The following is a 25,153-nucleotide window of genomic DNA, read 5'->3' on the forward strand; positions in this document are numbered from 1 at the left end:
CTGGGTGCTACAGTTGTTGGCAACGACTTGCTTGGCTTGCTAGATAGTAATATCACGCAACCCCGCTATTAGAAGATCCTAGACCCACAGCGAGTCTCGCAACGCGCATCCAAGACTGCATGCAAACTCTTCAGCGGAAATCTGCCCACGAATAATATTGTTCGACTTTGCGACACAATCGAGTAGTTACATGCTAATTTTCTCAGCTGTGCTTTAGTGTTCCCGGAGCTCGAAGTCGACGGTTCCCGTAACCTGGGTGTGTTGCTGAATTCAGTTTAAGACGATCTTGGCATCGCAGAGTAAGTGCGATCACGCCATAGTGCACCGAACACCTCAAGCCTTCAGTTTTTATCAGAGGAATTTGACGAGCCGAACTTGATAAGACTTAGCCTGCAGCGTTTCCGAATTTCACACCTTTCCCCCTCTTTTCATCCCCTCACGCATTTAATGTCTGAAGCTGGCTACATGCCTCTCATGTCCAACCCCGAGTACCCCGATGGGTTGGTAGGGCCCTTATCGGAAATCGGGACCGATGGCGAGTGCGAAGATTCCCGGGAGATCGATCCCACGAGTGGTGTAAAGCGCGGGTTGAAGACGAGGCATCTAAGCATGATGGCACTTGCTGGTATCATCGGACCTGGTCTACTCGTTGGAGCGGGAGGTGCTCTGGCGAGTGGTGGTCCGGCTTCGTTGTTGATTGGGTTCGCTGTCATTGGAATTATTGCTTTCAGGTATGAGAGATTGGACAAGGTCACGTAAGGATGGAATGCTGACATTCTCACAGTATTATGCAGAGTTTAGGGGAACTGACGACTCTGTATCCAAGTGGCGGCGCCTTCACTTCTTTGGCGGACCGATTTGTCGATAAGGCGTTTGGGGTTGCTGTGGGATGGTACTATTTCATCATCTGGTTTGCGGTTCTTTCGAACGAGTATAATGCGGTGACGAGTATCCTGGTATTTTGGAGCGATAAGGTACCCGTTTGGGGCTACTTCTTGATTCTTTGGGTGAGTAGACCGATAACTCACCTCGTGCCTGATACTGACAAGACAATAGACATTGTTCCTCGGATTCCAACTTCTGGGAGTCGAAACATTTGGCGAAGCAGAGTTCTGGCTAGCTTTGATCAAGCTTCTAGGGCTTGTCATGTTTTTCTTATTTTCAATCGTGTAAGTAATTCCTCAATTGCTGGACTTCTGCAATACTGACCCAGCAAAGTTACGCTTCCGGTGGCATCAACGGAACCGAAGGGATAGGCTTCAAATACTGGCATGACCCCGGCCCCTTCGTAGAAGGCTTCAGGGGCGTCGCGACGGTTTTCGTATTTTGTTCCACCTTTTACGCCGGCTGCGAGTCCATCGCCGTTGCCGCGACGGAGACCAAGAATCCCCGAGTCGCGGTACCACATGCAATCAGACAAGTGTTCTGGCGTATCATTTTCATCTACCTCGGATCTGCCTTCTTTTTCGGCCTTACGTGTCCATCCAATGCCGAAGATCTGGTGAACGGCGGAAGCCGGGCCCTGCAGAGCCCGATGACGATCGCCATCCAGAACGCCGGCTGGGAGGGAGGTGTGCATTTGATAAATGCTTTCATTCTTATTACTTGTATCTCCGCGATTAACAGCTCCATCTATATTGCCTCGCGCACCATTCTTTTCATGGCGCAGGACGGCAAGGCGCCCAAGTTCTTGGGAGGGACGAATAAGCGAGGTGTTCCGGTGGCAGCGGTCGTATTTACAAACGCCTGTGGAGCCCTCTCTCTGATGAATATCAGTACGGGAGCGAGCAGGGCATACAGCTACATCGTCAACCTGAGTGGTGTGGCGACATTCCTGGTGTGGGGAGGTATTTCGTTCACCCATATCCGCTTCCGTTCTGCTTGGAAGGCCCAAGGCTACCGTGAACAAGACCTACCATTTGTTTCGTTCTGGTATCCCTTGAATGCGTACTTTGGGCTGGGGGCCAACATCTTTCTCGCATTTGTGCAAGGATGGACGACACTGAGCCCCTTCGATGCTGGAAACTTTGTTGATGCGTATATCTTATTGCCTCTGTTCCCGCTTATTTACTTTGGGTTCAAACTTGTTTTCCGCACGCGGTTTTGGAGAGCAGAGGAGATTGATCTGCAGTCTGGGAGACGGCGCGATCTTGATGAAATTAAGGAATTGACTACAGGGGAACTTGGCGGTCACCAGACCCTGTGGCAGAGGTTTATGAAGAACCTCTAAATATAGATCTTCCTAGTCAATATCGCCGGTGCACAATGCGTACCTGGCCCTCACTGGAATAAACATACGTTGAATATGCATATATACAAGGACACCCCAGGGAGATTGCAATTGTCGGGTTGAATCCGGGGTGTTGACTGGTCCATAGTTCGGATGGCAGACAGACTTAAACTATATGCCAATTCGGGTTGTGTGAAATGTACAATCGGACAATAGATCAGTTCGTCGAGCTTTGAATAGGACTAAACTGACCAAGAGAATTCCAGTAAATGATGCAAGCAATAGCAGAGTTAAAATACGATGCGGCTAACCCAAACAATGAATAGAACCGTTGGACCAGTTCACAGCTTGGCCACTCAACTTGTTGATATTCAGCGGTTGGATGGTTTTGGTAACAAGACTAATAAGGTGTCTGGGTGCATACTACCCGAGCCGAATGTTGCACTAGTCTAGCTGTCATGCCAAAGCCAAATGCAATATTAGACTGAAGACGCGAGCCTATCTGGGTTTCAATCTATTGTGAACACGAGCGACACTGTATAGTCGCGTCGCGATTATGTAGCTTGATTAAATCCAACATGACGACGGTAAACAACCATCGATAACAAGTATTGCCAGATGTATATAACGATGGCTCTTCGACCGAGTTGGAGTGAATTTTTCATCCGCATCAACATACACTCGCTCACAAACACTCAATCGCTTACTTAAAACATCAACTCTCGCTTCTATCCCACCTTTTGATAAATCAATCCCCAAACATACAAAATGCAGATCATCAGCATCATCGCCGTCTCCTTCGCCGCCTTCGCGACCACCTTCGCCCAGAATGCGACCATGCCCGGGAACTCCACCAACGCTGCCTGCGTGTCCGGCTCTTACGGTTGCGAGAAGTGAGAACACCTCTGCCTTTCCATCTTTCCCCATCTCTAAATCCAGCCTTGAGCTCTCAGAAAAGCAAAGAAACGAGTCGTGAACTGACATAGACCACTAGTCCCCACAATGGCCTCCAGAACATCCGCGTCTGCACTGACGGTGTCTGGATGGTCGCTGCCACTTGTAACGAGACCACGGAGTGCGTCAAGGATGACAGCACCGGTGGCGTCACCTGCCAGGTCATGGATGGTTCCGAGAACGAGTAAGGAGACTTCGCTCGGTGTTTGAGGGATGCATTCTCTTAGAACGGATAGTATTTCGTGGCTATTAGGTAGACAGCAAGAAAAGAAGGGGGCGGACGTTTGGTCTGGAAATTTTGGAGATTGTACGGAGTACTTGCAATGACCACATTCTTTACTCATTCATTATTTCAGATTTATGCAACATTGAGAATTGTAGTTCCAACAGTTTTCATGTTGTTTCCCCTGCGTTCTTTCCTCGGACTTCTTGCCATCTTCGCCGCAAATGTAGTACCCACGTACTACCAGAGAATCCCTGAACAAACCCCCAAAAATTAAAAAATTCTGCAGCTACGGAAGGGTTATCCATGGGCAATTATAACAAGCGCTGCACCCAGCACACAGGCGATGTGCCTGAGGCACACAACAAATAGCGTATGCATTTCGGTGGCTGTTCGTTGTATGTCTCTTCCTTGCTCTAGTCGGCTAATTGTAGGAGCGGCTATGGGTCTCGACGTCGACATGGCAAGATGGTATCGTTGCTATCGCCACCGTCGCTTGTTCTGGGTCTTGAAGCTATCGTCAATTTGCGAATCATCTGGTTTGGGAGAGATATAAGATGTTGGACCTTCACGACTACTACACCAAGACTGTCAGTCTTGGAAGGATATAGGGCCACGTACCGCACGTTATGGGCTAATATGACCACCACCCATTGAACCACACAATTCCTGCCTGTCCCACAGGCAGGCATCGTTCATTCCTGTCTATACAAGGTCCTTATGGCCGCTGTTCACTTCCTTCATGACTCTTCAGAGATCATGAAATCTTCAATACAAGGCCATTTGCCCACAATCCAATATAAGCATTGCCTAATCAGCTAGGAATAATACTCACGCATTTACTTGAATCATATCATAGAGCAGTTTCTGTATTAGTTAGTAGAGCGATGGCCTTCAGCGGCGAAGGTATTGCCTGCAGATGAAGGCAATGCGAGAAGGAAACCAAAGCTGAGCGGCTCAGGTCTACCAGCCCAAAGTAGGTTGTGCACGATCCATTCATCTTGTATGATGGCTCGTTCTTGCAGACCTGTTCGAAAACAGATCGCTATAATTACTGTACACACAGTACGAGGAAGACGGAGGAATTTGCCATTTTGAGCCTACGCAAAACACTTAACCACAGATGCGTTAGTAATACCGGTCATGTGACTCTGTTTCGTTCTGTCTGTCGCGATTGGATGGTTAAATTGCGCATAGGAGTTTCTTTTTGCCTATCTCAGCCGGATCAGGCTGGCAGCTAGAGCTTTTCCTCTTCATGCCATGACAAGTTGATATTAAGATCTAGTATCGGCAATACTTGTGTCAAATCTTGTAACTCATGAAACAACAAGCAAAAGCATGGGATCATCATGGTGAGTTACGTGCTGTAACCTGGAATCCACGGACAGCTAACACAGGAACGTAGCCTTTGCGACAACTCTTTCCGGATCCCCAGATCTCTGACAGCAAACCAACCAAGGTGGAGTGCGTGAAAATTTAACGTTGGTATTTTCTCGAATTACCTGCTAATGTATCTTAGTATCATTGCCGTCCATGGCCTGAATCCTCGAAACAAGCCCGATACTGACCACGCTTGGGACACATGGCGCAAGCCTTCCGGACCGGACGGACGCTTGTGGCTTCGTGCCGACCTCCCCCAATCCGTTCCCGAATCGCGAATCTTTCTATACGAGTATAACGCGACAGCAGTCTATGGAAAGGACCGGGACACGTTCGTTGGTAAGGCTAGCGAACTTCTCGAGGCAATCCGAATCAAAAGGGATGACGAGTCTCGGCCTATTCTGCTATTGGGCCACAGCATGGGCGGACTGCTGATCAAGCAGGCGCTGGTTAATGCGCACAACAATCCAAAGTATAAGCCCATAATAGATGCGACCAGAGGTCTGGCGTTTTTTGCTACACCACATAGCGGCAGAGACTCGACGTTGGTAAGCCTTGGCGGTATAACAACTAAGATCGCTAGGACGGCAGGGTTCCAGAAGGGAGATGAAATGCTTGAGACTCTCAAATCAGGAAGCATCTTTTCGGATATCTTACAGGAACACTTCAGGCACCAACTCGATAAATACGATATCATCTCGTTCTGGGGTGCTCAAGACAGTGTAAGCTCATATTAAAGAACGGTGGATTCTATTACCAATCACATCCTACAGGTTGTGCCAGCGGACAGTGCACGGCTGGGATTACCTGGGGATCGCGAGCATATCGTGAAGCTGAACGCCGATCATAGAGGATTGTGCAAGTTTGGGGACAGCCAGACGGATCAAGACAACCTCGACTTGGTTCGAAGCAATGTCAAAGAGATTTATAAGGCAGCACTCATGCACCGTGAGTTAAATATCAATATCCCTGCTGTTAATCCGGAAGGAGAAACTACGACGGGTAAGGATGAGCTGCAAAAACGGTTCAACGAGTTAGGAAGTCATGCTTGAACGTGCATTTGATGTTGTATGTAGTGAATAGTTGTGGTTCGGAAGATACATATAGCGTTTCAAGACACGGTTCCGTCCATGCGTGTGCGACGACTGGACTAACAACCTACAGAACCTCCAACTTCGCACATCCGTACCCGCACCCCACAGCGGCTCATCCCGTTTCCACGCAACGAGGATATCGTCGACCGCGCTATTTTCGCTGAGCTGGAAGTGCTCCTTCCCCCATCCCGCGACTACCAGAGCGCTGCCCTCTGGGGTTTGGGTGGATCTGGGTAAATGTCCTACCATCCGCATCATTGCTACGGAAACTAATATAATTAAGAAAAACACAGATTGCCTTACAATTTGCCTACCGCAGCTGCCGTGACCCTACTTGCTCCGTCTTCTGGGTCCATGCCGATAATGAAACGACGTTTACACAAGATTATAAGTCGATCGCGGAGAAGCTTGGCCTTACAAGCACACTGGAAGGTGAAAAGCTACTAAAAGCGGTACGTGAAGGGATCGAGACGGATACACGCTGGGTACTTATTCTCGATAATGCGGACAATCTCGGCTTGTTTGGCGTCGGCCAGCAGACCAAAGATAAAGTATCGAGTCTGAGGGACTTTATCCCACGGGGTCCAACAGGCACGGTGCTCTGGACGAGTCGCGACGAGCAGATTGCTGGGAGCCTTGTCGGCGCGCGACGGGCGATCAACGTCTCCAGTATGGCCTTCGACGAGGCGATGGCGTTGCTTGAGAGAGTTGGAAACAAGAAGGTCGGTAATGACGAGGCGGAAGATGCTGCTGCACTTCTCACCGAGCTCGACCGGCTACCGCTTGCTATCTCGCAAGCCGCAGCATATATACGGAGAACGCGGACGACTATCAAAGCATACCTATCGAAGCTACACAGAAGCAAGAAGCGATGGAAGATGCTAGAGGAAGCCGAGTTCGACCGACATCGACGAATTCAAGTCTCAAATAGTATATTAAAAACATGGAGCATTTCGATCGAACAAATTCGTCAAGACAACGAGATGGCGTATCGGATCCTACATGTTCATGCCTTCGTAGACAACCAAAATATCCCATTTGAAATGATCAAATCCGCCGCGAGATACGATGACGAAATTGGGGCGGCGACCGATGATGCAACGAGTGATACAGTCAGCCTAGGCGCTACGATTTCCTCGACCGATAGCGAGGCTGATGACGATGACGTTTTCGCAGCAATCACCCGCCTTCGGGATTTCTCGTTCTTAAGCAAACAGGCTTCTAAAGACAAAAGCCCGGCATACGAGATGCATAAGCTGGTGCAAGAGGCTACGCGTTATGGACTTAACAAACAAGGAGAGCCAGGGGAGGAAGGCGATTTCTCGAATATGGCATTGCAAATTGTCTCCAATCTATTCCAGGTTCGGCAGCGGTATCTACGGGGAGAATGCGAGAAGTATGTTGCGCACGCACTGCGAGTGAGTGAATGGGCAGAGTTATGTAAGCGAGAGAACGAAGCATCGGAACTCTTAACAAGAGTTTCGAATTATTTATATGACCGTGGCCGATGGAGGGAGAAGGAAGCTGTAGACAGAAGAGCATACAGATTTCGAAAGAAGACGTTAGGCAAGCGCCACCCGAATACTATCCAGAGTATGGGTTCACTTGCGGCGACATACCATGCACTCGGGAGATACGAGGAGGATGAGAAGATCTCGATCCAAGTGCTAGAGCTACGACAAGAGATACTAGGCGAGAAGCATCCTCACACGATCCAGAGTATGGGTTCACTTGCGGCGACATACCATGCACTCGGGAGATACGAGGAGGCAGAGAAGATCAAGATCCAAGTGCTAGAGCTACGACAAGAGATACTAGGCGAGAAGCATCCTCACACGATCCAGAGTATGGGTTCACTTGCGGCGACATACCATGCACTCGGGAGATACAAGGAGGCAGAGAAGATCAAGATCCAAGTGCTAGAGCTACGACAAGAGATACTAGGCGAGAAGCATCCTCACACGATCGAGAGTATGGGTTCACTTGCGGCGACATACCATGCACTCGGGAGATACAAGGAGGCAGAGAAGATCAAGATCCAAGTGCTAGAGCTACGACAAGAGATACTAGGCGAGAAGCATCCTCACACGATCGAGAGTATGGGTTCACTTGCGGCGACATACCATGCACTCGGGAGATACGAGGAGGATGAGAAGATCAAGATCCAAGTGCTAGAGCTACGACAAGAGATACTAGGCGAGAAGCATCCTGACATGATCGAGAGTATGGGTTCACTTGCGGCGACATACCATGCACTCGGGAGATACGAGGAGGCAGAGAAGATCAAGATCCAAGTGCTAGAGCTACGACAAGAGATACTAGGCGAGAAGCATCCTCACACGATCGAGAGTATGGGTTCACTTGCGGCGACATACCATGCACTCGGGAGATACGAGGAGGCAGAGAACATCTTGATCCAAGTGAATAAGGCCTGAGAATGGTCTATGTATTAGAGTACGGTATCTACATAAGTAGTTTATTAAAGAAGCTGTTTATGTATGCGTCGATGTGACTTGCCGCCTATGGTTAGGCCGGTCATTAGTAGTGCTCGTGGGTACTAGAGTACTTAGCATGGCATCCCGCACGCTGAAAACGCTAAAATTCTTTTCGTATAATCTACACCTTGAACCCCTGTTTTGTCGGGAATGGGAAGTCGATTTTGCAAGTCACTGTACCTAATACTGCATAACCTGCGGCCGATATAGCAAGGCGAACCATGGGGGTTTCCAATGGCTAGCAGAGACGCAATTAAGTTGATGCGAGTGCATATGGGGTGTGAATTGTTGTATTGGGAAAGGATGGCCAGGTCAGCTATTCTGGCCTGGCAGAGCTCTTTTATAGCTCTTATCTATCTTATCTCTAGCTATAGGGCAACCCCCCATGGGGTCACGTATCATAAGTGCTCAACGTAGCGATAACGAAGGAATTGCTTTGGAAGGTATATCTCTAATTTGAAAAAAAAACGTAGCCGCAAAATTCATGCCTGACATGTGTCGTAGGTATCCAAGGGCGAGATTTATAGTTGATCTAGATTCATCACTATTTATACGACAGTGTTGTTTAAGCCCAGTTTATCTGCCATCCACATTCCGTGTAACGTGAGAGTCATATTATAAATAATATTAGTAAGAAAGCTCCATGTACGATCGCACTGGTAATGGCATTCCGGATACATAGAAAGGAGAAGAAGGGAAGTATAGGGATGGGGATACAAGCCGCACAAAGGCGCTAAAGTAACTCAGCTGTGTCTCGCTATGACCTCAGGCTACCAATTAGGTAGTTTGCCTAAGCGCTATACCTAGATAAAGGTAGACTTAGGGTACGTAGCAGATATATTATGATAGTAGAAGAGTTATAATAACAATTAAACTATTCAATTAGTGATTGACTGCTAATGTACGTGTGTCATATGTGTTTGCTATGGAAATTAGGGTACGTCAGTCACCGAAGATCCTGAGATAAGGGGCAAGTCATGTAGCATGTTCCTTAAACTTTGCAAGGTTGTCAACGTTGATTAAGTGCTGCATAGTTTCAGATATGTTTTAATAAAACAAGTAATTGAACAGACAGAGTAAGCCGATAGCAGGTATATTGCGGATGTGTAGTCCAATCGTAGTATTGGTGTTGTAGCGTTCTAAGTCGCAAAGAGGCTGGCTTTGACCTAGTGGCTATATGCATATGTTTGCCTTTGTGACTTGCGATTGACATTAAGCGGGCTGCTGACATAACGACATCGTCATTGATTCAGACGCGTCTCCGGTCCGAAGCTGGATTACACGCGACTTAGGATTGCGTTGAGGCGCATCATTCATGATTCCCAGGTCGCGGTGACTTGGCTCCTCAGTGTTGCTGATGCTTCTATGGAAATGCCAATGTTCACAGATGCGAAATGTCGAGCCCTGCGAAGCGGAGGAAGCTGAACGACGGCAACAAACAGCCCTCCAAAGGACTGGAGTATTTCTTTTCCAAGCAGAAGCAAAATGGCGCAACCTCCAATTCCGAATCTAAGCCTAGCGCGCAGCGCCAAGAGGCAATTGCGACAGAAGAGCAAGAATTGACCGATAAAGAGCTTGCTAGGAAGCTTCAGGTCGAATGGAATCGACAAGATACCGAGCCGGGAGACCAGGGCGCATCTGCATCTGTCGCAGAAGATCGATCGGTACCACCTCGTGATGAATTTCCCAGTGCAAAAGCACAGGAAGCCCTGTCGCAACCAAAAGCTCCAGAATCCAAGGGCAACAGAACACTCTCGCTGCAATCGGTTGCAGCGTCCGTAGACACGGTCTCACAATCGATACCATTCGACGAGAGTCCGCTGACATTTGATCCGAGCAAATACGTATATCAGCTCAAGGACCACTGGGCTACAGAGGACGGCCATGCATCATACGCGCTGCTAACAAGGTGCTTTGTGCTGGTCAGTGGCACCCAAAGTCGTATCAAGATTGTAGACACATTGGTCAACTGTCTACGATTGCTCATAGAGTGTGACTCCGATAGCCTTCTGCCCGCTGTAGGTTTTTTTCTCAGTATGGTAATCCATCGTATAGAAGAAACTGACATGGAATAGGTATGGCTGGCCACAAACTCAATCTCGCCCCCCTATATATCTCTTGAACTCGGTCTCGGTGGCTCAGCTATCTTCAAGGCCTTGAAACAGGTTTGCGGACTGGACAACAGGTCGCTCAAAGCCATCTACGATAAACATGGCGATGCGGGTGATGTGGCATTTGAGGCGAAAAAGAAACAAAGTTTCAAGCTTCGCAAGCCGAAACCTTTGACCATTCAGGGCGTCTACCAGTCGCTGGTCAAGATCGCCAATAGCCAAGGGCAAGGGAGTGGAGAGGCAAAGCAGCGCATTGTCGATAGATTAATGCAGGATGCGCGAGGTGGAGAGGAGAGCCGGTATATTGTGCGGACGCTATGCCAGCATCTCCGAATTGGTGCCGTCAAGACTACTATGCTCATTGCTCTCTCTAGAGCATTTCAGCTCTCTCGACCCCCCGGGGCCGAATTTCCTCTGAGGTCTGTGAAGGACCTAGCGGCACTGAAGAAGGAGGAACTGGCAGAGGTGTGGAGCAAAGCAGAAGAAATCGTTAAGGCTTGCTTTGCACGGCGGCCTAATTATAACGATCTTATCCCCGTGATGCTCGAGATAGGGGTCTGTGACGAACTACTGATACGCAGCGGGCTTACTATGCACATACCGCTCAGACCCATGCTGGGGGGCATCACCAGGGACCTATCCGAGATGCTTACCAAGCTTCAGGGTAGAGATTTTGCATGCGAATACAAGTATGACGGCCAAAGAGCACAGATTCACTGCGATCATAAAGGCAAAGTTTCAATATTTTCGCGGCATCTCGAGGTCATGACGGACAAGTATCCGGACCTGGTACGGCTGGTACCCAAGATCCGTGGCGAGGGGGTTGGTAGTTTTATCATGGAAGGCGAAGTGGTCGCGGTGGACCGTCAGACGGGCGGTTTGAAAAACTTCCAGACATTGACGAATCGCGCGAGGAAGGATGTAGCGATTGGAAGCATCACCATTGACGTGTGTCTCTTCGCGTTCGATCTGATGTATCTCAATGGCCAACCACTACTCGACCGACCGTTCAGGGAGCGAAGGGAATTGCTGAAGTCGCTGTTTATTGAGGTCCCCCACTACTTCACCTGGGTAAAAAGCCTCGATGCCACGTCTCAGGACTCGGACGCTGTACTCGAGTTCTTCAAGTCAGCCACGGAATGCAAATGCGAAGGCCTCATGGTCAAAATACTCGACAACCTGCCGGACCTTCCCGCACCCAATAACCATGAAGAAACCGAGCCAGCACCTCAGCAACCTGGAGCAACACCCAAGGCGAAAGGCAAATCCAAAGCCAAGGCCAAAAACAGCGACACGACCACGAAACCTTCCTCTCGCCGAAAAGCTCTCCTCGCCACCTACGAACCCGACAAACGCCTCGACTCCTGGCTCAAAGTCAAGAAAGACTACTCGTCCTCCTTCGACACGCTGGACCTCGTCCCTGTCGCAGGCTGGCATGGCCAAGGCCGAAAAGCGAAGTGGTGGTCGCCCATTCTGCTCGCTGTGCGGAACGAAGAGACGGGGACGCTCGAGGCCGTGTGTAAATGCATCAGCGGATTTACAGATGCTTTTTATAAGGCGAATCGGAAGTTTTACGATGTTGGGTCAGGTGGCCAGGAAGGGGATGAGCAAGGGGTTGAGGATGAGGCGGAAGAAGGCGAAGGGAATGATGGTGGCGGTCGGTATAAGAATATCCGCAAGACAAAGCCTAGCTTTGTCGAGTACGCGGGGCACCCGGACGTGTGGTTCGAGCCGCAGGAAGTCTGGGAGATGGCCTTTGCAGATATTACGCTGTCGCCAACATATACTGCTGCCGTTGGACTAGTTAGTGAGGATCGCGGGCTTAGTCTACGGTTCCCCCGCTTCCTCAAGAAACGGGATGATAAGGGCATTGAAGAGGCGAGTAGCAGTGAATTCCTTGCCGGACTTTGGCGAAAGCAGGAGGCGCAAGCTCCTACGCCATCGCTCAAGGAGGTCGATGAGGAGGATGAGGAGGCTTAGAGCATTGCTTCATTGAGGCATATATACCCCTTCCAATTAATTGAAGATGCGCTTCGCCATCTTTTTATAGTACAACACAAATGTGCCATTACTCCTTCCAGGCACGGTACACAGTCCTGGAACCATACTTGTCGCCCTTCTTCAGCAACATCTGCGCCTTCCACTCATCCACATTACACGCATTCACGTATCGACTGGGCTCGACACAGAACCCGCTTCGGGGGCCACGCGCCGGTGCACCCTCTGCCGCTTTGACGTCGATGTACTTGCCCGTGTAGAACTGGAAAGCGGGCTCTGTGCTCAGAACCTCAAGGTGAACCTTGCTTTCCGCATGGCTCGCCGACACGAGCTTCGTCAGAGAGCAGGAGCGGGTGTCGAGCGGTACTTGGCTAGGCGACGATTTCGCATCGACAACAAAGCAGTCATCGATGTCAGGCGCCACTGCACCGAGCGTAAAGTATGAGTTGACGGCCACCTTGGTGAAGTCTTTCGGGCCGCCCGTAGGTATGCCATCGCCGTCAACGGGGAGATACGATGGTGTGCAGAGCTGAACTTTGGTGCCTTCGATCGTAGGTCCGCCTGAGAGGTTAAAGTAGCTGTATAGCATCAGTCACTGGTCCCCCACCTCTCCTGCCCTCCCCCAAATATACCACCGGGCTAGTATTGAAAACCTACGAGTGGTTTGTCATATTAATAACCGTCTCCTCCGCACCCCCAACCAACTCCGCTTCGTATTCCCACCCCAACACTGTAACACTCTTCCCATCCAATGTCTGCTTCCCCGAAGTATACGTCACCTTCACCGCGACCTCACCCGGGAACCCCTCATCCCCATCCTCGCTCGTAAGCGTAAACTCGACGCTCTCCCCTCCCTCATCTAATTTGACGCCGGGGATCTCCCGCAAACCGACGGGTTTGGGCCCCTTCCATACTCGCTTGCCCCAACCGACGACACCGCCGTGCAGGTTATTGGGCCCATTGTTGGCGGCGAGGGAGTAGCTCTTCCCGTTGAGTGAGGTGATCTTGGCGTTGGAGATGCGGTTTGCGACGCGGCCGATAGTCTCTCCGAAGTAGGGGCCGTTGTGCGTGACGTAGAGGTCTTGGGTGGGGAAGCCTTGGACGATGTTGAAGCCGTCGACTTTGAAGGCTTGTATTATGGCGCCAAGGGGGAGGAGTTGAATTTCGGAGGACATTGTGACGGGTTGATGGTGCTGGATAGGCTGTTGGATGGTGGGGTACTCGTAAGGTGCAAGCAGGTGTTTATAAGGTGTTGTGGTTGACAATACGAAGAGGAAGAAAAATCAGAGGGCACTCACGCATCTTTATGATCCATGTTTGTAACGACGTGTGCATCCATATCGCATGACGATGGATTCAGGCTATTCAAGATGTTAGCTTGGTCCACCACTGTTGTAGGTCAAGTCCAAAGAGGACCAGCGGCATTCGTCAGGTGGATGACACTGCGGGTATGGTGGTGGGGCATGGCGGGGTAATTGGAGGCGAGAGGGGATCGATGCGGTAAGGCAGGCTGCATCATGGGTTTGAACTTTGATTGGGATTGGGGCGTCTATACATGCTTGCTGGCTGTTATGCAGCAAAGTCCCGATATTCGCAGCATTGGATTTACGGGATGGGTTTGTAGGTAGGGTGGTGGAGGTCCAATCTACAGTTCGAGTCTGGAATACGCAGTGTGCATTGCCAATAGTGAGCTCGAACAACAATGTGAGACTTCGATGTACATTGCTCCAACTCATTTCATAGCTTGATAATGCGTTTAAATCATTTTATGGCGGCAATACTGGTAATGTACCTTAAGACATAACTGGGTATGTCGTGTCTCAATCTCTAGTTCGGCAGCTACGTCACTGCGCCTATGAAACAAAAATACTCAAGTTGTTCAGATGACCTGGTCACAACGTGACGACTAGAATGCAAGTGCTTTTCCAGTTATGGCGCTGATTCATCGGGGGATTTGCGCAGGGACTAGCTTGCAATATCTGAGCAACGGTAGGTAGGAAGGTAGGAGCTTCCCAAGCTTCTTGCTAGCAAGCTTGGGAGGAGCTAACATTCGCTGCTGCTACCTTACACCTAGAACCAACCATAACTGCGTCTTACATATCACCACACTTCTAGTCAATCAACTTTTCGCATTGTATCAATCAGTTTCGAAGTGCTTTTTACCTGTTCCACTCTCATTGTGCCATTGTCTCTCTCCGGAACATCACAATAGATACGCTTTACCCATGTCTCGTTAGTTTCCTCGCTCTCCGCTCTACCCAGAGCTTCGCTCCCTTATTGGGCTGCCCTCTTACGAAATCCTGCACCGCACGACTTCTCCGCCATATTGCCTGAAACTGCGATACATCGTACGCCGGCATCATGACGGAGCCATCCTCACCCAAGGCAACACCAAAGCGAAAGCGGGATGACCTCATAATTGAACAAAAGCTGTCATCTTCCGCTCCTGTGCCCAACGTTCCCTACCTGACAAAGACAGTGTTCACCTTCGAGCCGCCAGATTACCAATCGCTCGAGGATGGCAACAGCAGCCCGCGAACCAAAGTGGCCAACAAGTTTCGCGATCTGGCTTTGGATGGGAACGGCCAAAGTGGGGGCGGGGTAGGCACGACGACGCATGGCCGCGTTAGCGACAAGCGCGGTATCGATATGAGACACCCCAAATTCTTGCCAGAGCCGCTCGTCTTCGATTTCGATGGCGCTGGGGATAGTGGACAAGAAGACAAAGTGGACATGGACATAGACATGGACATTCACAATGTCGGAGACGCCGCGCGCAAGCGAATGAAGTTGCCCGACATGGAGCCCGCGACCGCCCCTGGCAGGCACGGAGAGAGCAGCGCCGAAGCCGCGGGGCCGGTCCAAATCGGTGCCAATGGAAGACTATTACTAGAAACAGCCATTGACCCTATCATGTTGAAGACGCGTAAGGATGGAGAGGGCGGCAAGCTGCAGAAGTCGTACCCTTCCATTAATCGACTCGCAGACTCCAAGTCACGAAGACCAAGACGAACTGGCACACCGCCCCTGAATGCGAGACGAAAGACGACGGAGACGGTAGAGGAAGAGCCTGTCATAGTCGACCCTGTGCGCGCGGCACTTACCTGGCACGAGGATGAGATCACAGTCTACGATTCGGAAGACAAAGACGACGATGGAACGGGGTTGAATGGCATAGGCTTCAAGCCCACTCCGGCAGTTGCCTATGCACGAGCCCAGAAGCGGCGACAGCAGCTATCCGACTACAGAAAGCGCGAGGAGAGTGAGGCTAGAGCCCGCAGAAACCAGCGACGTAGGGAGGCGCTGGGCGAGCCGCCTGGACTTGAAAGGAAGCACTCCATGGTGAAGGTGCACTTTTCGGAGGCGGAACCGAGTGCCATGGTTACAACATGAGAACGCAGATTGATGGCCGTCAATTTGGAGGTTGGGGACAAGACAACTGGTGCTGTTTGTATTGTATTGGAACAAGCGCTGCTTTCCCATCAGTTTGAACGATTCGGGCATCAGTGAGAATGTTTAGCTCACAATGCGTGCTGGACGCGGAGTTCAGGGCGTTTGGTCCAATATCGTCATCGAGTCCATGGAGCTGGTTACAAATCCCAAAAGTGCTAGGCGAACCTCTCGGCGTTGGCTTTATTCTACATCTCCACGGGAGTATCCGTTGCGTGCTGGGTACATTTGAAACCTGCGGTCCTACCAAAAGGATCATTCGCTCATGGTGTATATACACGCAGGACCATACATATATGACAGCTGGGGAGGAATACTTCGGACATCAATACCCCTAATTCCATACCCAGAAGTATTACAATACGAGCTTTTGCGCATTTTAAAGCTACCAGAACCTGAACCAACTCTTCTGTGCTGCTTCTTGCGCCGCTCTCTCAGCCCTCCGCAACGCAGCTTCTTCAGCTCTCTGTTGCTTTTCAGCTTGCTTTCGATCAATGACCTCGACTACTCGTGCCATTGCAGCTCTCTCCTGGATTCTTTGATATTGGCAAAACTCCCATTGTACGACCATGCCAACCAAGGCAGCTGTAACGGCATAATTGGCTACACTTGGTATTTGAGCTGTACTTGGAACACGACGGTCAGTCATAACTATGTCATTGAAAGCCTTGCACGCCCACAGTGACCAAACTAACCTCCACGGACATATCGTAGCCCGCCCACTACAGCACCTGATCCGATGCCCGTCATGAACCCCTCCCTTGCGCATGGTATCCGATGAACGGCGAGGAAATCCTCCGTCTTTATCGTTTTGATCCCATCGGATATGGTGGGAGTTCGCTTGGGTCCTGGCGGCGCTTCTGGGGATGCAGTCGAGGAAGTACCGTCACTGTTTTCGGCTTTGGCGTCGTGGAAGATCTCGTAGACTTGGGGTTTCGCGTTTTGAATATGTTCTGTAGGAGCAGTAGCACCCGGCGGCGGGCCTCGGGGCTGCGGTCTATTGTCGTCTTGAGGCATTGCTGCGGTGGCGGTGCCGTTGGCTATTCACCGGCTGCTTGGAGAGCTTGAATCTTGAAATTCGTTATATTGGATGATTGATGCTATGACGGCGGGATGCACGCATATGCAATATTGGGAGTATTCAGAATACCGGGTCTGGGTGGGGCGTGATGCGACACACCTGCAGCTCTTTAACTACGGCGACCCTGGAAGACGCGTCTGACAATTTGAGCGCGTCTTCATCGCGTGTAAGTGGATTTGCCAACGAATTGGACCGGCTTGATTTCTGTACTGTGTATCAACCACCCACCCGTCTCAATAGAACAGCCTTGGATTTCACCCGAGAGTTTACAATTGCTCTAGTTCGACGTTCCCTTCACTTTTTTTGGAAGCGACAATTCGACTTTTCTAACACCGATGACTGTTCTCGCTCTTGTCCCCCAGACCTGTAGCTGATAGACACGCTTTGAGGAGACACCTTCCTCCAACCCTCCCCGTACAATCACATTCCCGCCCACGATGCCGAACACAACAATACGCAAGCCCTCCAAGGGATTTGCCCGCCGTGGCGGCAAGAAGGCATTCCACGGTCGACGCACCCAGACCTTCGCCGCCTCCTCCCGCGCCGAAGGTACATCCGCCGACGAGAAAGCCGAACGGGCCGCCCTCGCGCAACAGATCGACGAGTCCATGGGCTTCGCCAGATATGAATCCGGCCGGCGGAAAGAAGGTTGGCTTGTCAACGTGCAGCCGACGACGGTGGCGCTTGAGGATGATGGCGGCCGCGCGGCGCTTGACTGCTACTTCATCGAGGAGGAAGGCACTACGTTCAAAGCTACCATCGAGTATGAGCCGTACTTTCTGGTTGCCGTGCGGAAGGGTCATGAGCCGGAGGTGGAAGAGTGGGTGAAACGGGTGCCAGGTGGTGGCGTGGTCAAGTCGGTGAAAAGAATCGACAAGGAGGACTTGAGTATGCCGAATCACTTGCTTGGATACCGGAGGACGTTCCTAGAGTTGCGGTTCAAGAATGTGAGCGACTTGTTGGGGTGCCGGCGCGACATTATGCCAGTGGCCGAGAAGAACCGGAAACAGATGGGTGCGGTGGATGTTTATGCTGAGGTTGCTGCGTAAGTCTTCTGACCCCTTGGGGGTAGCGATTGAGAACAGTGGTATGGCTGAAAGTGGTCCTGAGATACTGACTGCGATACAGTGAACAAGCAGGGTTCGACCTTTTTGACGACTCACGAAATGATGACAGACGACATAATGCTTCCTTTTCCGATGCGAGCGATTATCTTGTCGATATTAGAGAGTACGACGTGCCGTACCATGTAAGAGTAATGATTGATATGAGTATGTCTTTCATTCTGAATTATATGCTCTTCAGACTGACAAGTCACAGATATTAGAGTAGGAAAGTGGTACTTTATTGAAGCAAAACACGGCGTCACCACCATCGCTCTTGATGAAGAGCGTCTCGTACAAGCCGATCCCGTAGTGATGGCGTACGATATTGAGACAACGAAACTCCCGCTCAAGTTTCCCGATGCTGCCATCGATCAGATCATGATGATTTCGTACATGATCGATGGTAATGGTTTTCTCATTACGAATCGCGATATCATCTCGGAGGATATTTCCGATTTCGAATACACGCCGAGACCGGAATACGAAGGCAGGTTCATGATTTTTAACGAGCCTGACGAGAAAGGCGTCATCGAGCGATTCTTCGAGCACATCAAGATGGCCAGGCCTACGGTTATCGCAACGTACAACGGAGATTTCTTCGATTGGCCTTTTGTGGAAGCCCGGGCCAGTGTCAATGGCATTGACATGTACCGCGAGATCGGCTGGAAGAAGGACAGCGAGGATATCTACAAGTGCACCTACGGCGTCCACATGGACTGTCTGGCCTGGGTGAATCGAGACTCGTACCTTCCCCAGGGCAGTCGAGGTTTGAAGGCCGTCACTGTCGCCAAGCTGGGCTACGATCCGGATGAACTCGACCCGGAGCTGATGACGCCGTATGCCGCCGAGAGACCACAAACCTTGGCTGAATACTCCGTTTCCGATGCTGTGGCCACATACTACCTGTACATGAAGTACATCCATCCCTTTATTTTCTCGCTATGTACGATTCTACCCCTAGGAGGCGACGATGTGCTGCGGAAAGGAACGGGCACCCTATGTGAGATGTTGCTCATGGTCCAGGCTTATGAGAAAGGTATTGTGCTGCCCAACAAGCACGCCTCGCCCAAGGAGGCTTTCTGGGATGGTCATTTGCTCGAGGCGGAGACTTACGTCGGTGGTCACGTCGAGAGTATCGAGGCTGGTGTGTTCCGTGCCGATATTCCAGTCAACTTTGCTGTAGATCCTGGCGCCATCGATGACCTTATCAGTGAGCTCGATGCTGCCTTGGTTTTCAGTATCACAGTTGAGGAGCATAAGTCCATTGATGACATAGCCAACTACGATGAGGTCAAGACGCAGATCTTAGAAAGGTTGCAGCAGCTAAGAGATACACCGAATCGGAGCGAGCGACCCCTAATTTACCATTTGGATGTCGCATCCATGTACCCCAATATTATGACCACGAACCGATTGCAGCCCGATTCCATGATCGAGGAGTCGGATTGCGCGGCTTGCGATTTCAACCGACCTGGCAAGACGTGCGACAGACGGATGCCTTGGGCCTGGCGTGGCGAGTATCTGCCAGCAAAGCGAGATGAGTACAATATGATACGGCACGCGTTAGAGAATGAGAAGTTCCCGGGAAAGTGGCCCAACTCACCAATGCGCACATTCCAAGATCTGTCAGAGGAAGAGCAAGCTACGATCACGAAGAAACGACTGGCAATGTACAGTCAAAAAGTGTACCACAAGATCCGCGACCAGACAACGATTCAACGGGAGGCCATTATTTGTCAGCGGGAGAACCCCTTTTACATCAACACCGTCAGAGATTTCCGAGATCGACGTTATGATTACAAGGGCAAGGCCAAGGTATGGATAGGCAAGACCGAAGCGTTGAAGTCATCGGGCGCTGCCAGTTCCGAAGTGGATAGCGCGAAGAAGATGATTATTCTCTTCGATTCGCTACAGCTTGCCCACAAGGTCATCCTCAACTCGTTCTACGGTTACGTCATGCGAAAGGGGTCTCGGTGGTATTCCATGGAAATGGCTGGTGTTACCTGTTTGACTGGCGCGCATATCATTCAGATGGCCAAGGAACTTGTCGAACGACTGGGACGGCCACTCGAGCTGGATACTGATGGTATTTGGTGTATGCTGCCCGCCACATTCCCCGAGAACTTTGCGTTCAAGCTCAAGAACGGCAAGAAGTTGGCCATCTCTTACCCCTGTGTCATGCTGAACCACCGCGTCCACGCCAAGTTCACAAACCATCAGTACCAGGATCTCGTTGATCCAAAGACATTCAAATACGAAACGCACAGTGACAATTCCATCTTCTTCGAAGTTGACGGCCCGTACAAAGCCATGGTGCTCCCCACATCCAAGGAGGAGGACAAGAACTTGAAGAAGCGTTACGCCGTATTCAATAATGATGGTAGTCTGGCTGAGCTGAAGGGTTTCGAGGTCAAGCGCAGAGGTGAGCTGAAGCTCATCAAGATTTTCCAACAGCAGATCTTCAAATTCTTCCTCGAAGGTGAGACACTGGCCGAGTGCTACGCCGCGGTGGCCAAGGTTGCGAACAGATGGCTCGATGTTCTGGATAGCAAGGGAACTACGCTCGCCGACGAGGAGCTCATTGATCTCATTTGCGAGAACAGGAGCATGTCTAAAACCCTCGAAGAATATGGAACCCAGAAGTCTACCTCCATCACTACTGCTAAGCGTCTAGCTGAGTTCCTCGGCGAGCAGATGGTAAAGGATAAGGGGTTGAACTGCAAGTATATTATATGCGCCAAGCCTCGAAGTGCACCAGTGACGGAACGCGCTATTCCTGTGGCCATCTTTTCTGCCGAATCTGAGACGAAGCGCAAGTATCTGACCAAATGGCTCAAAGAGGAGCCATCAGATATGGACCCTCGAGCGCTACTCGATTGGGGCTACTACCTCGAGCGTCTCGGGTCTGTCATTCAGAAGTTGATTACCATTCCGGCGGCGTTGCAAAAAATCCGTAATCCGGTGCCGAGAGTCCCGCATCCAGACTGGCTGCAGAGACGAATCAACATCAAGGATGACAAGATGAAGCAGAAGAAGATGACGGACATGTTCACCAAGGGCCCGCTGGTGGATATAACAAATCTTACCAGTAAACGACTGGAGGATTTGGAGGACTTTGGAACCCAGCTTCTGAAGCCCAAGAATACGACAGCTGCCATCGCGGCCTCTCAAGTTGTGCCCATGGCACAGAAACGGAAGTCCCCTGAACCGGAGAGGGAAAATCTGGATCCGTTCGCAGCCTTGCCAAAGACAATGCCGAACCCATCCGAGAACTACCCGGAGTTCCTGGAGTACCAGAAGCAGAAGTGGTCAATCCAAAAGGCAGCCCGACTGCGCCGCCGCCATCTCTTTGGTGAACGTCGTGGTAACGTGGGCAGCAACATCCAGCAGACTTTCCGCAACCAGGCAGAGGTCACGTTTAGGAACACGTGGCAGCTGCTCCAGTTGAGGACGACAGATAATCCCGGTATTGTCCTGGCGCACGTCCTGATTGATGCAAAGGTGCATGCGCTCAAGGTCAAGGTACCAAGAACTGTCTTCTTGAATCTTAAGGACAAGGACCTGCCCGACATCGAAGTTGAAGGCTGTGAGGTTGAGCAGGTCAGCCACACACTGCCAAACGGTCACTCGTCTACACATTTGTTTAAGTTGACCGTGCCCGAGGATGTCTACTTTGCCGAAGCAGATAAGTTCTCGTTACTATTCAATCACCCTAGTGTCGAAGGCGTGTACGAGAAGCAGGTCCCCCTCAACATGCGAGCGGTATTGCAATTGGGCAATCTATGTACTATTGACGAGAGCCAACCTGGTGTCCTTGGAAAAGGACTGGAACAGGGCTTCGATCTGAGAAGCTTGATGAGACCGCTGAAGCCTAAAGCATACCTCGACTCCAGTCCGTTGGCGTATCTCTACATTTCGCACATCACCTCTGGAGACAGGCAGATCTTCGGCCTCTTCTCTACAACGGGTCAACAAGCGCATGTTGTCATTTTACAGAAGAACAAAGACGTCAGCTCGGATTTGCCGAATGTTTCGAGAATCTACACTGAGATGTTGACGAAACGCACCCAAGAGGCAGAAGGCACACCTTGGCAAAACTGCTTCACGTACCAGGAGACCCTCACCTTCAAGGTCACCCAGGTTACGACACGCCGCAAAGCACACCTCGAAATTAGTGATCTTATCAAGAAGATGAAGAAGGATGAACTGCGTCCGTTGATGCTTGTCATCCAGTCTTCGCAGCGCAGTCAACTGGTGCACGACGTTCCCATCCTCGCCGACTTCCCCATTCTCCCTCTGCGGTATGATCAGGCGGACAGTGCGCTTCCACCCCTGGGCTGGCAGTCATTCGTTGCGAAACGTCTGGTGACGAACTACCTAGGCCTAGGTCAATGGATATTGCACTTGACAGCACTGGCACGATATGGCGACGTCCCGCTCTGCAACCTTGAACGTGAAGATCCACGCTTTTTGATCGATATTGCCTATGCACGTCGTCTGCAAATGAACAATGTCGTGTTGTGGTGGTCCCCCGGACCCCGGCCGGACCACGCTGGCTACGAACAAGACGATGTAACCGCTCCCCTAGACACTGTGTCGATGCCGTCTGTCAACAACCCTGGCACATACGCATCCGTGTGCATCGACCTCGATGTCCGCAACTTGGCCATCAACACAATTCTCACCTCATCCTTGATCAACGAGCTCGAGGGAGCCGATTCCATCTCGTTCAACCCGGCTGCTGACTCTGGGGCTGACGGGTCCGATACGCTTTACTCTGAAAGCGCCTTTGCGAATGCAGGCGTGCTCGTCCTACGCGAAATGGTCAAGTCGTGGTGGGCCGAAGCCTGCAAAGGCAGTACAATGGCCGACGTCCTTGTTCAACATCTCGTTCGTTGGGTTGAGTCGCCAGATAGCTTCATGTATGACCGTGCTCTACACTACTACGTGCAGATGATGTCGCGCAAAGCATTGCTGCAGCTAATGGCCGACTTTCGGCGCGTGGGCAGCCAAGTTGTGTTCGCCAGCTCGAACCGGCTGCTGCTTCAGACAACCAAGGCAGAGGTTGGCAATGCTTATGCGTATGGCCAGTATATCCTGAAGAGCATCAAGAGCAAGTCATTGTTTCATTTCATCGATCTCGAGGTCAAGGAGTACTGGGACTACTTGGTGTGGTATGATGAGTTCAACTACGGCGGCAAGGCGTGCGAGGAGGTCGTTGAGGCCGAGACGCAGCAACTTGAGGTTGTCATGTGCTGGCAGATGAAGACTTTCTTGCCTGTTCGCCTGCAAGATACCTTCCAGCACTGGGTTGTGCAATTCATCCAGCTCATGCACAGTCTCAAACGACCAGGGACTCTGAGTACGGACTTGGATTCTACTCAGAGATTGACGCAGCTGCCGGTACGAAATGGAACCCAAGAAGAAATTGGAGGCGAGAAGGGTGTCATTATACTCACGAAGGATTTCGAGAAGCCTTTGACGAAAGAGATCAAGTCTCTCGTCAACACACAGACGAGAGAGATGTTGCATCCTGAACTGGCATCTGACTGGTCCTTTCCCGTTCTGCCAGGCAGCCAGGCCACCCCCACAGCCGCCGCAACCAAGACCTCTTCGAAAAACAAATCATACAACCCCAACCGCAACAAGAATGCCGTCCTTGAGCTCGTCAAGTCCCTCATGCAAGTACTCTCCCTCGATAAGAACATCGTCATGGAAGCCCGCCTCCTGCGCAAAGAACTCCTCGCCCTCTTCGACGTCCGCGAGTTCTCCAAGGAAGGCACCTTTGCCAACCCCAGCGCCAGCCTCAAGCTACCCCAGTGGAGCTGTCCCGAGTGCACTCTCGCGCGCGACTGGGACCTCTGCCGCGACGAGGCGCTCATGCCTGATATATCGGCCCTCAACATTGATGGTCTGGATTCTAACCAGATCCAGGCCGAGATGCGCAAGGCTGCCTCTAGCAAGGCGTGGCGATGCACGTATTGTACGGCGGAATTCGACAGGTTGCGGATTGAGGAGAAGTTGCTGGCAGATGTAGAGAGGACGGTCATTGAGTGGACGACTCAGGATTTGAAGTGCGTCAAGTGCGGGAGTCTGAGGTTGAACGAGTTTGCGGAGCATTGTACTTGCTCGGGCGCGTGGGGGGAGAGTGTCAAGAGGGAGGAGATCGTGAAGAAGCTGAGAGTGTATGAGGGCGTGGCGGATTGGTTTGGGTTGAGGATGCTGGGGGCGGTTGTGGGGGAGGTTATGGGGGGAGTATAGGCTTAAAGGGTTGAAGGATAAGCATAAGGATAGGGGAAAATGTGGAACATGTAGGGAAGGCCCGAAGTGAAGTTGATGGATACACCGAGTGGCCATGGAACAGCTAGCATTGAAGGAGTTGATGGGTTGGTTTCTTGATTTTTGCGTTATACGAGTTGCATTGGTGATTATGTGAGGTGTTCCTGGCAGATTATAATAAACCGAATACACATGTACGTCGGTTTTACGTACAATGTAAAATGCACAGTAATACTTCATGTATGGAAGAAGATAGAGAATTCAACATCAAATGAGTGTAAATGTTGACTTAAGGACAGGGTTTTTGGGTCTTGCTTTTCGGTTTTCGGATGATCCATGCGAAAAGTGAGTATTTCGAGGATATTTAAATAATATTATTAAATACGCCGTAGGTGTTAACCCTCGGTACCTCTACAAGTACTCCCTTAAGGGGCTATAGATGATATAGCGGGCCCTTAAGCCGCGTCGGGCGGTTATACAGGTAAACTTGTAGCCAAATGACTACTAAACCTCCTGTCCCTCCCTAAGTCTGTGCTACAACCCCTGCCTGAACTACCGATAAGTGTGGTAATGTGGCACTTAAATTCGTCCTCAGGGGTGGGATGCTGCTGATGTGCAGAAGATGCTCGACTATTTTTTTGTCGCGACAAGTCGTAGTATCTGCTAATTGGGGTTCTCGTCGAGCGTATACATCTCAACCATACGCTCAAGTGGATAGACCGTAACGTGGTCAGACGCTCGCAAGAATCGCG

General features: G+C 50.8%; 8 protein-coding genes across 8 annotated transcripts; 6 read left to right on the top strand and 2 right to left on the bottom strand.

Annotated features, from left to right (window-relative positions):
- Positions 1-133: 133 nt before the first annotated feature.
- BCR38DRAFT_422538 (amino acid permease/ SLC12A domain-containing protein) lies at positions 134-2,310 on the top strand. Its single transcript, XM_040859536.1, has 4 exons — positions 134-731; positions 785-1,007; positions 1,057-1,169; positions 1,219-2,310. Exons 1-4 carry the CDS (start codon positions 448-450, stop codon positions 2,228-2,230), a joined length of 1,632 nt encoding a protein of 543 aa, XP_040718531.1. The 5' UTR covers positions 134-447; the 3' UTR covers positions 2,231-2,310.
- A 674-nt stretch (positions 2,311-2,984) lies between these two features.
- On the top strand, positions 2,985-3,516 carry BCR38DRAFT_422539 (uncharacterized protein). Its single transcript, XM_040859537.1, has 2 exons — positions 2,985-3,123; positions 3,225-3,516. Exons 1-2 carry the CDS (start codon positions 2,999-3,001, stop codon positions 3,370-3,372), a joined length of 273 nt encoding a protein of 90 aa, XP_040718532.1. The 5' UTR covers positions 2,985-2,998; the 3' UTR covers positions 3,373-3,516.
- Positions 3,517-5,196: 1,680 nt separating this feature from the next.
- Positions 5,197-7,523, top strand: BCR38DRAFT_422548 (P-loop containing nucleoside triphosphate hydrolase protein; the record flags this gene model as incomplete). The annotated part of the gene is made up of 4 exons (XM_040859538.1): positions 5,197-5,509; positions 5,561-5,735; positions 5,952-6,114; positions 6,165-7,523. Coding segments are annotated over exons 1-4 (2,000 nt in total), but the record flags the coding sequence as incomplete, so codon positions are not given.
- Positions 7,524-9,663: 2,140 nt separating this feature from the next.
- Positions 9,664-12,511, top strand: BCR38DRAFT_128960 (DNA ligase I). Its single transcript, XM_040853543.1, has 2 exons — positions 9,664-10,394; positions 10,452-12,511. Exons 1-2 carry the CDS (start codon positions 9,771-9,773, stop codon positions 12,465-12,467), a joined length of 2,640 nt encoding a protein of 879 aa, XP_040718534.1. The 5' UTR covers positions 9,664-9,770; the 3' UTR covers positions 12,468-12,511.
- Positions 12,512-12,555: 44 nt separating this feature from the next.
- Positions 12,556-13,660, bottom strand: BCR38DRAFT_406192 (galactose mutarotase-like domain-containing protein; the record flags this gene model as incomplete). Its single annotated transcript, XM_040858020.1, has 2 exons — positions 12,556-13,063; positions 13,143-13,660. 2 exons carry the CDS (start codon positions 13,658-13,660, stop codon positions 12,556-12,558), a joined length of 1,026 nt encoding a protein of 341 aa, XP_040718535.1.
- Positions 13,661-14,846: 1,186 nt separating this feature from the next.
- Positions 14,847-15,878, top strand: BCR38DRAFT_406193 (uncharacterized protein; the record flags this gene model as incomplete). The annotated part of the gene is made up of 1 exon (XM_040858021.1): positions 14,847-15,878. One exon carries the CDS (start codon positions 14,847-14,849, stop codon positions 15,876-15,878), a length of 1,032 nt encoding a protein of 343 aa, XP_040718536.1.
- Positions 15,879-16,320: 442 nt separating this feature from the next.
- Positions 16,321-16,769, bottom strand: BCR38DRAFT_320380 (uncharacterized protein; the record flags this gene model as incomplete). The annotated part of the gene is made up of 2 exons (XM_040854764.1): positions 16,321-16,556; positions 16,631-16,769. Coding segments are annotated over 2 exons (375 nt in total), but the record flags the coding sequence as incomplete, so codon positions are not given.
- Positions 16,770-17,453: 684 nt separating this feature from the next.
- On the top strand, positions 17,454-24,383 carry BCR38DRAFT_481732 (DNA polymerase family B; the record flags this gene model as incomplete). The annotated part of the gene is made up of 3 exons (XM_040863406.1): positions 17,454-18,061; positions 18,145-18,287; positions 18,337-24,383. The coding sequence occupies 3 exons, from the start codon at positions 17,454-17,456 to the stop codon at positions 24,381-24,383; spliced, it is 6,798 nt and encodes a 2,265-aa protein (XP_040718538.1).
- Between the last annotated feature and the right edge of the window lie 770 nt (positions 24,384-25,153).

Source organism: Pseudomassariella vexata (assembly GCF_002105095.1).
Source record: "Pseudomassariella vexata strain CBS 129021 chromosome Unknown BCR38scaffold_3, whole genome shotgun sequence".
Lineage (NCBI taxonomy): Eukaryota > Fungi > Ascomycota > Sordariomycetes > Amphisphaeriales > Pseudomassariaceae > Pseudomassariella > Pseudomassariella vexata.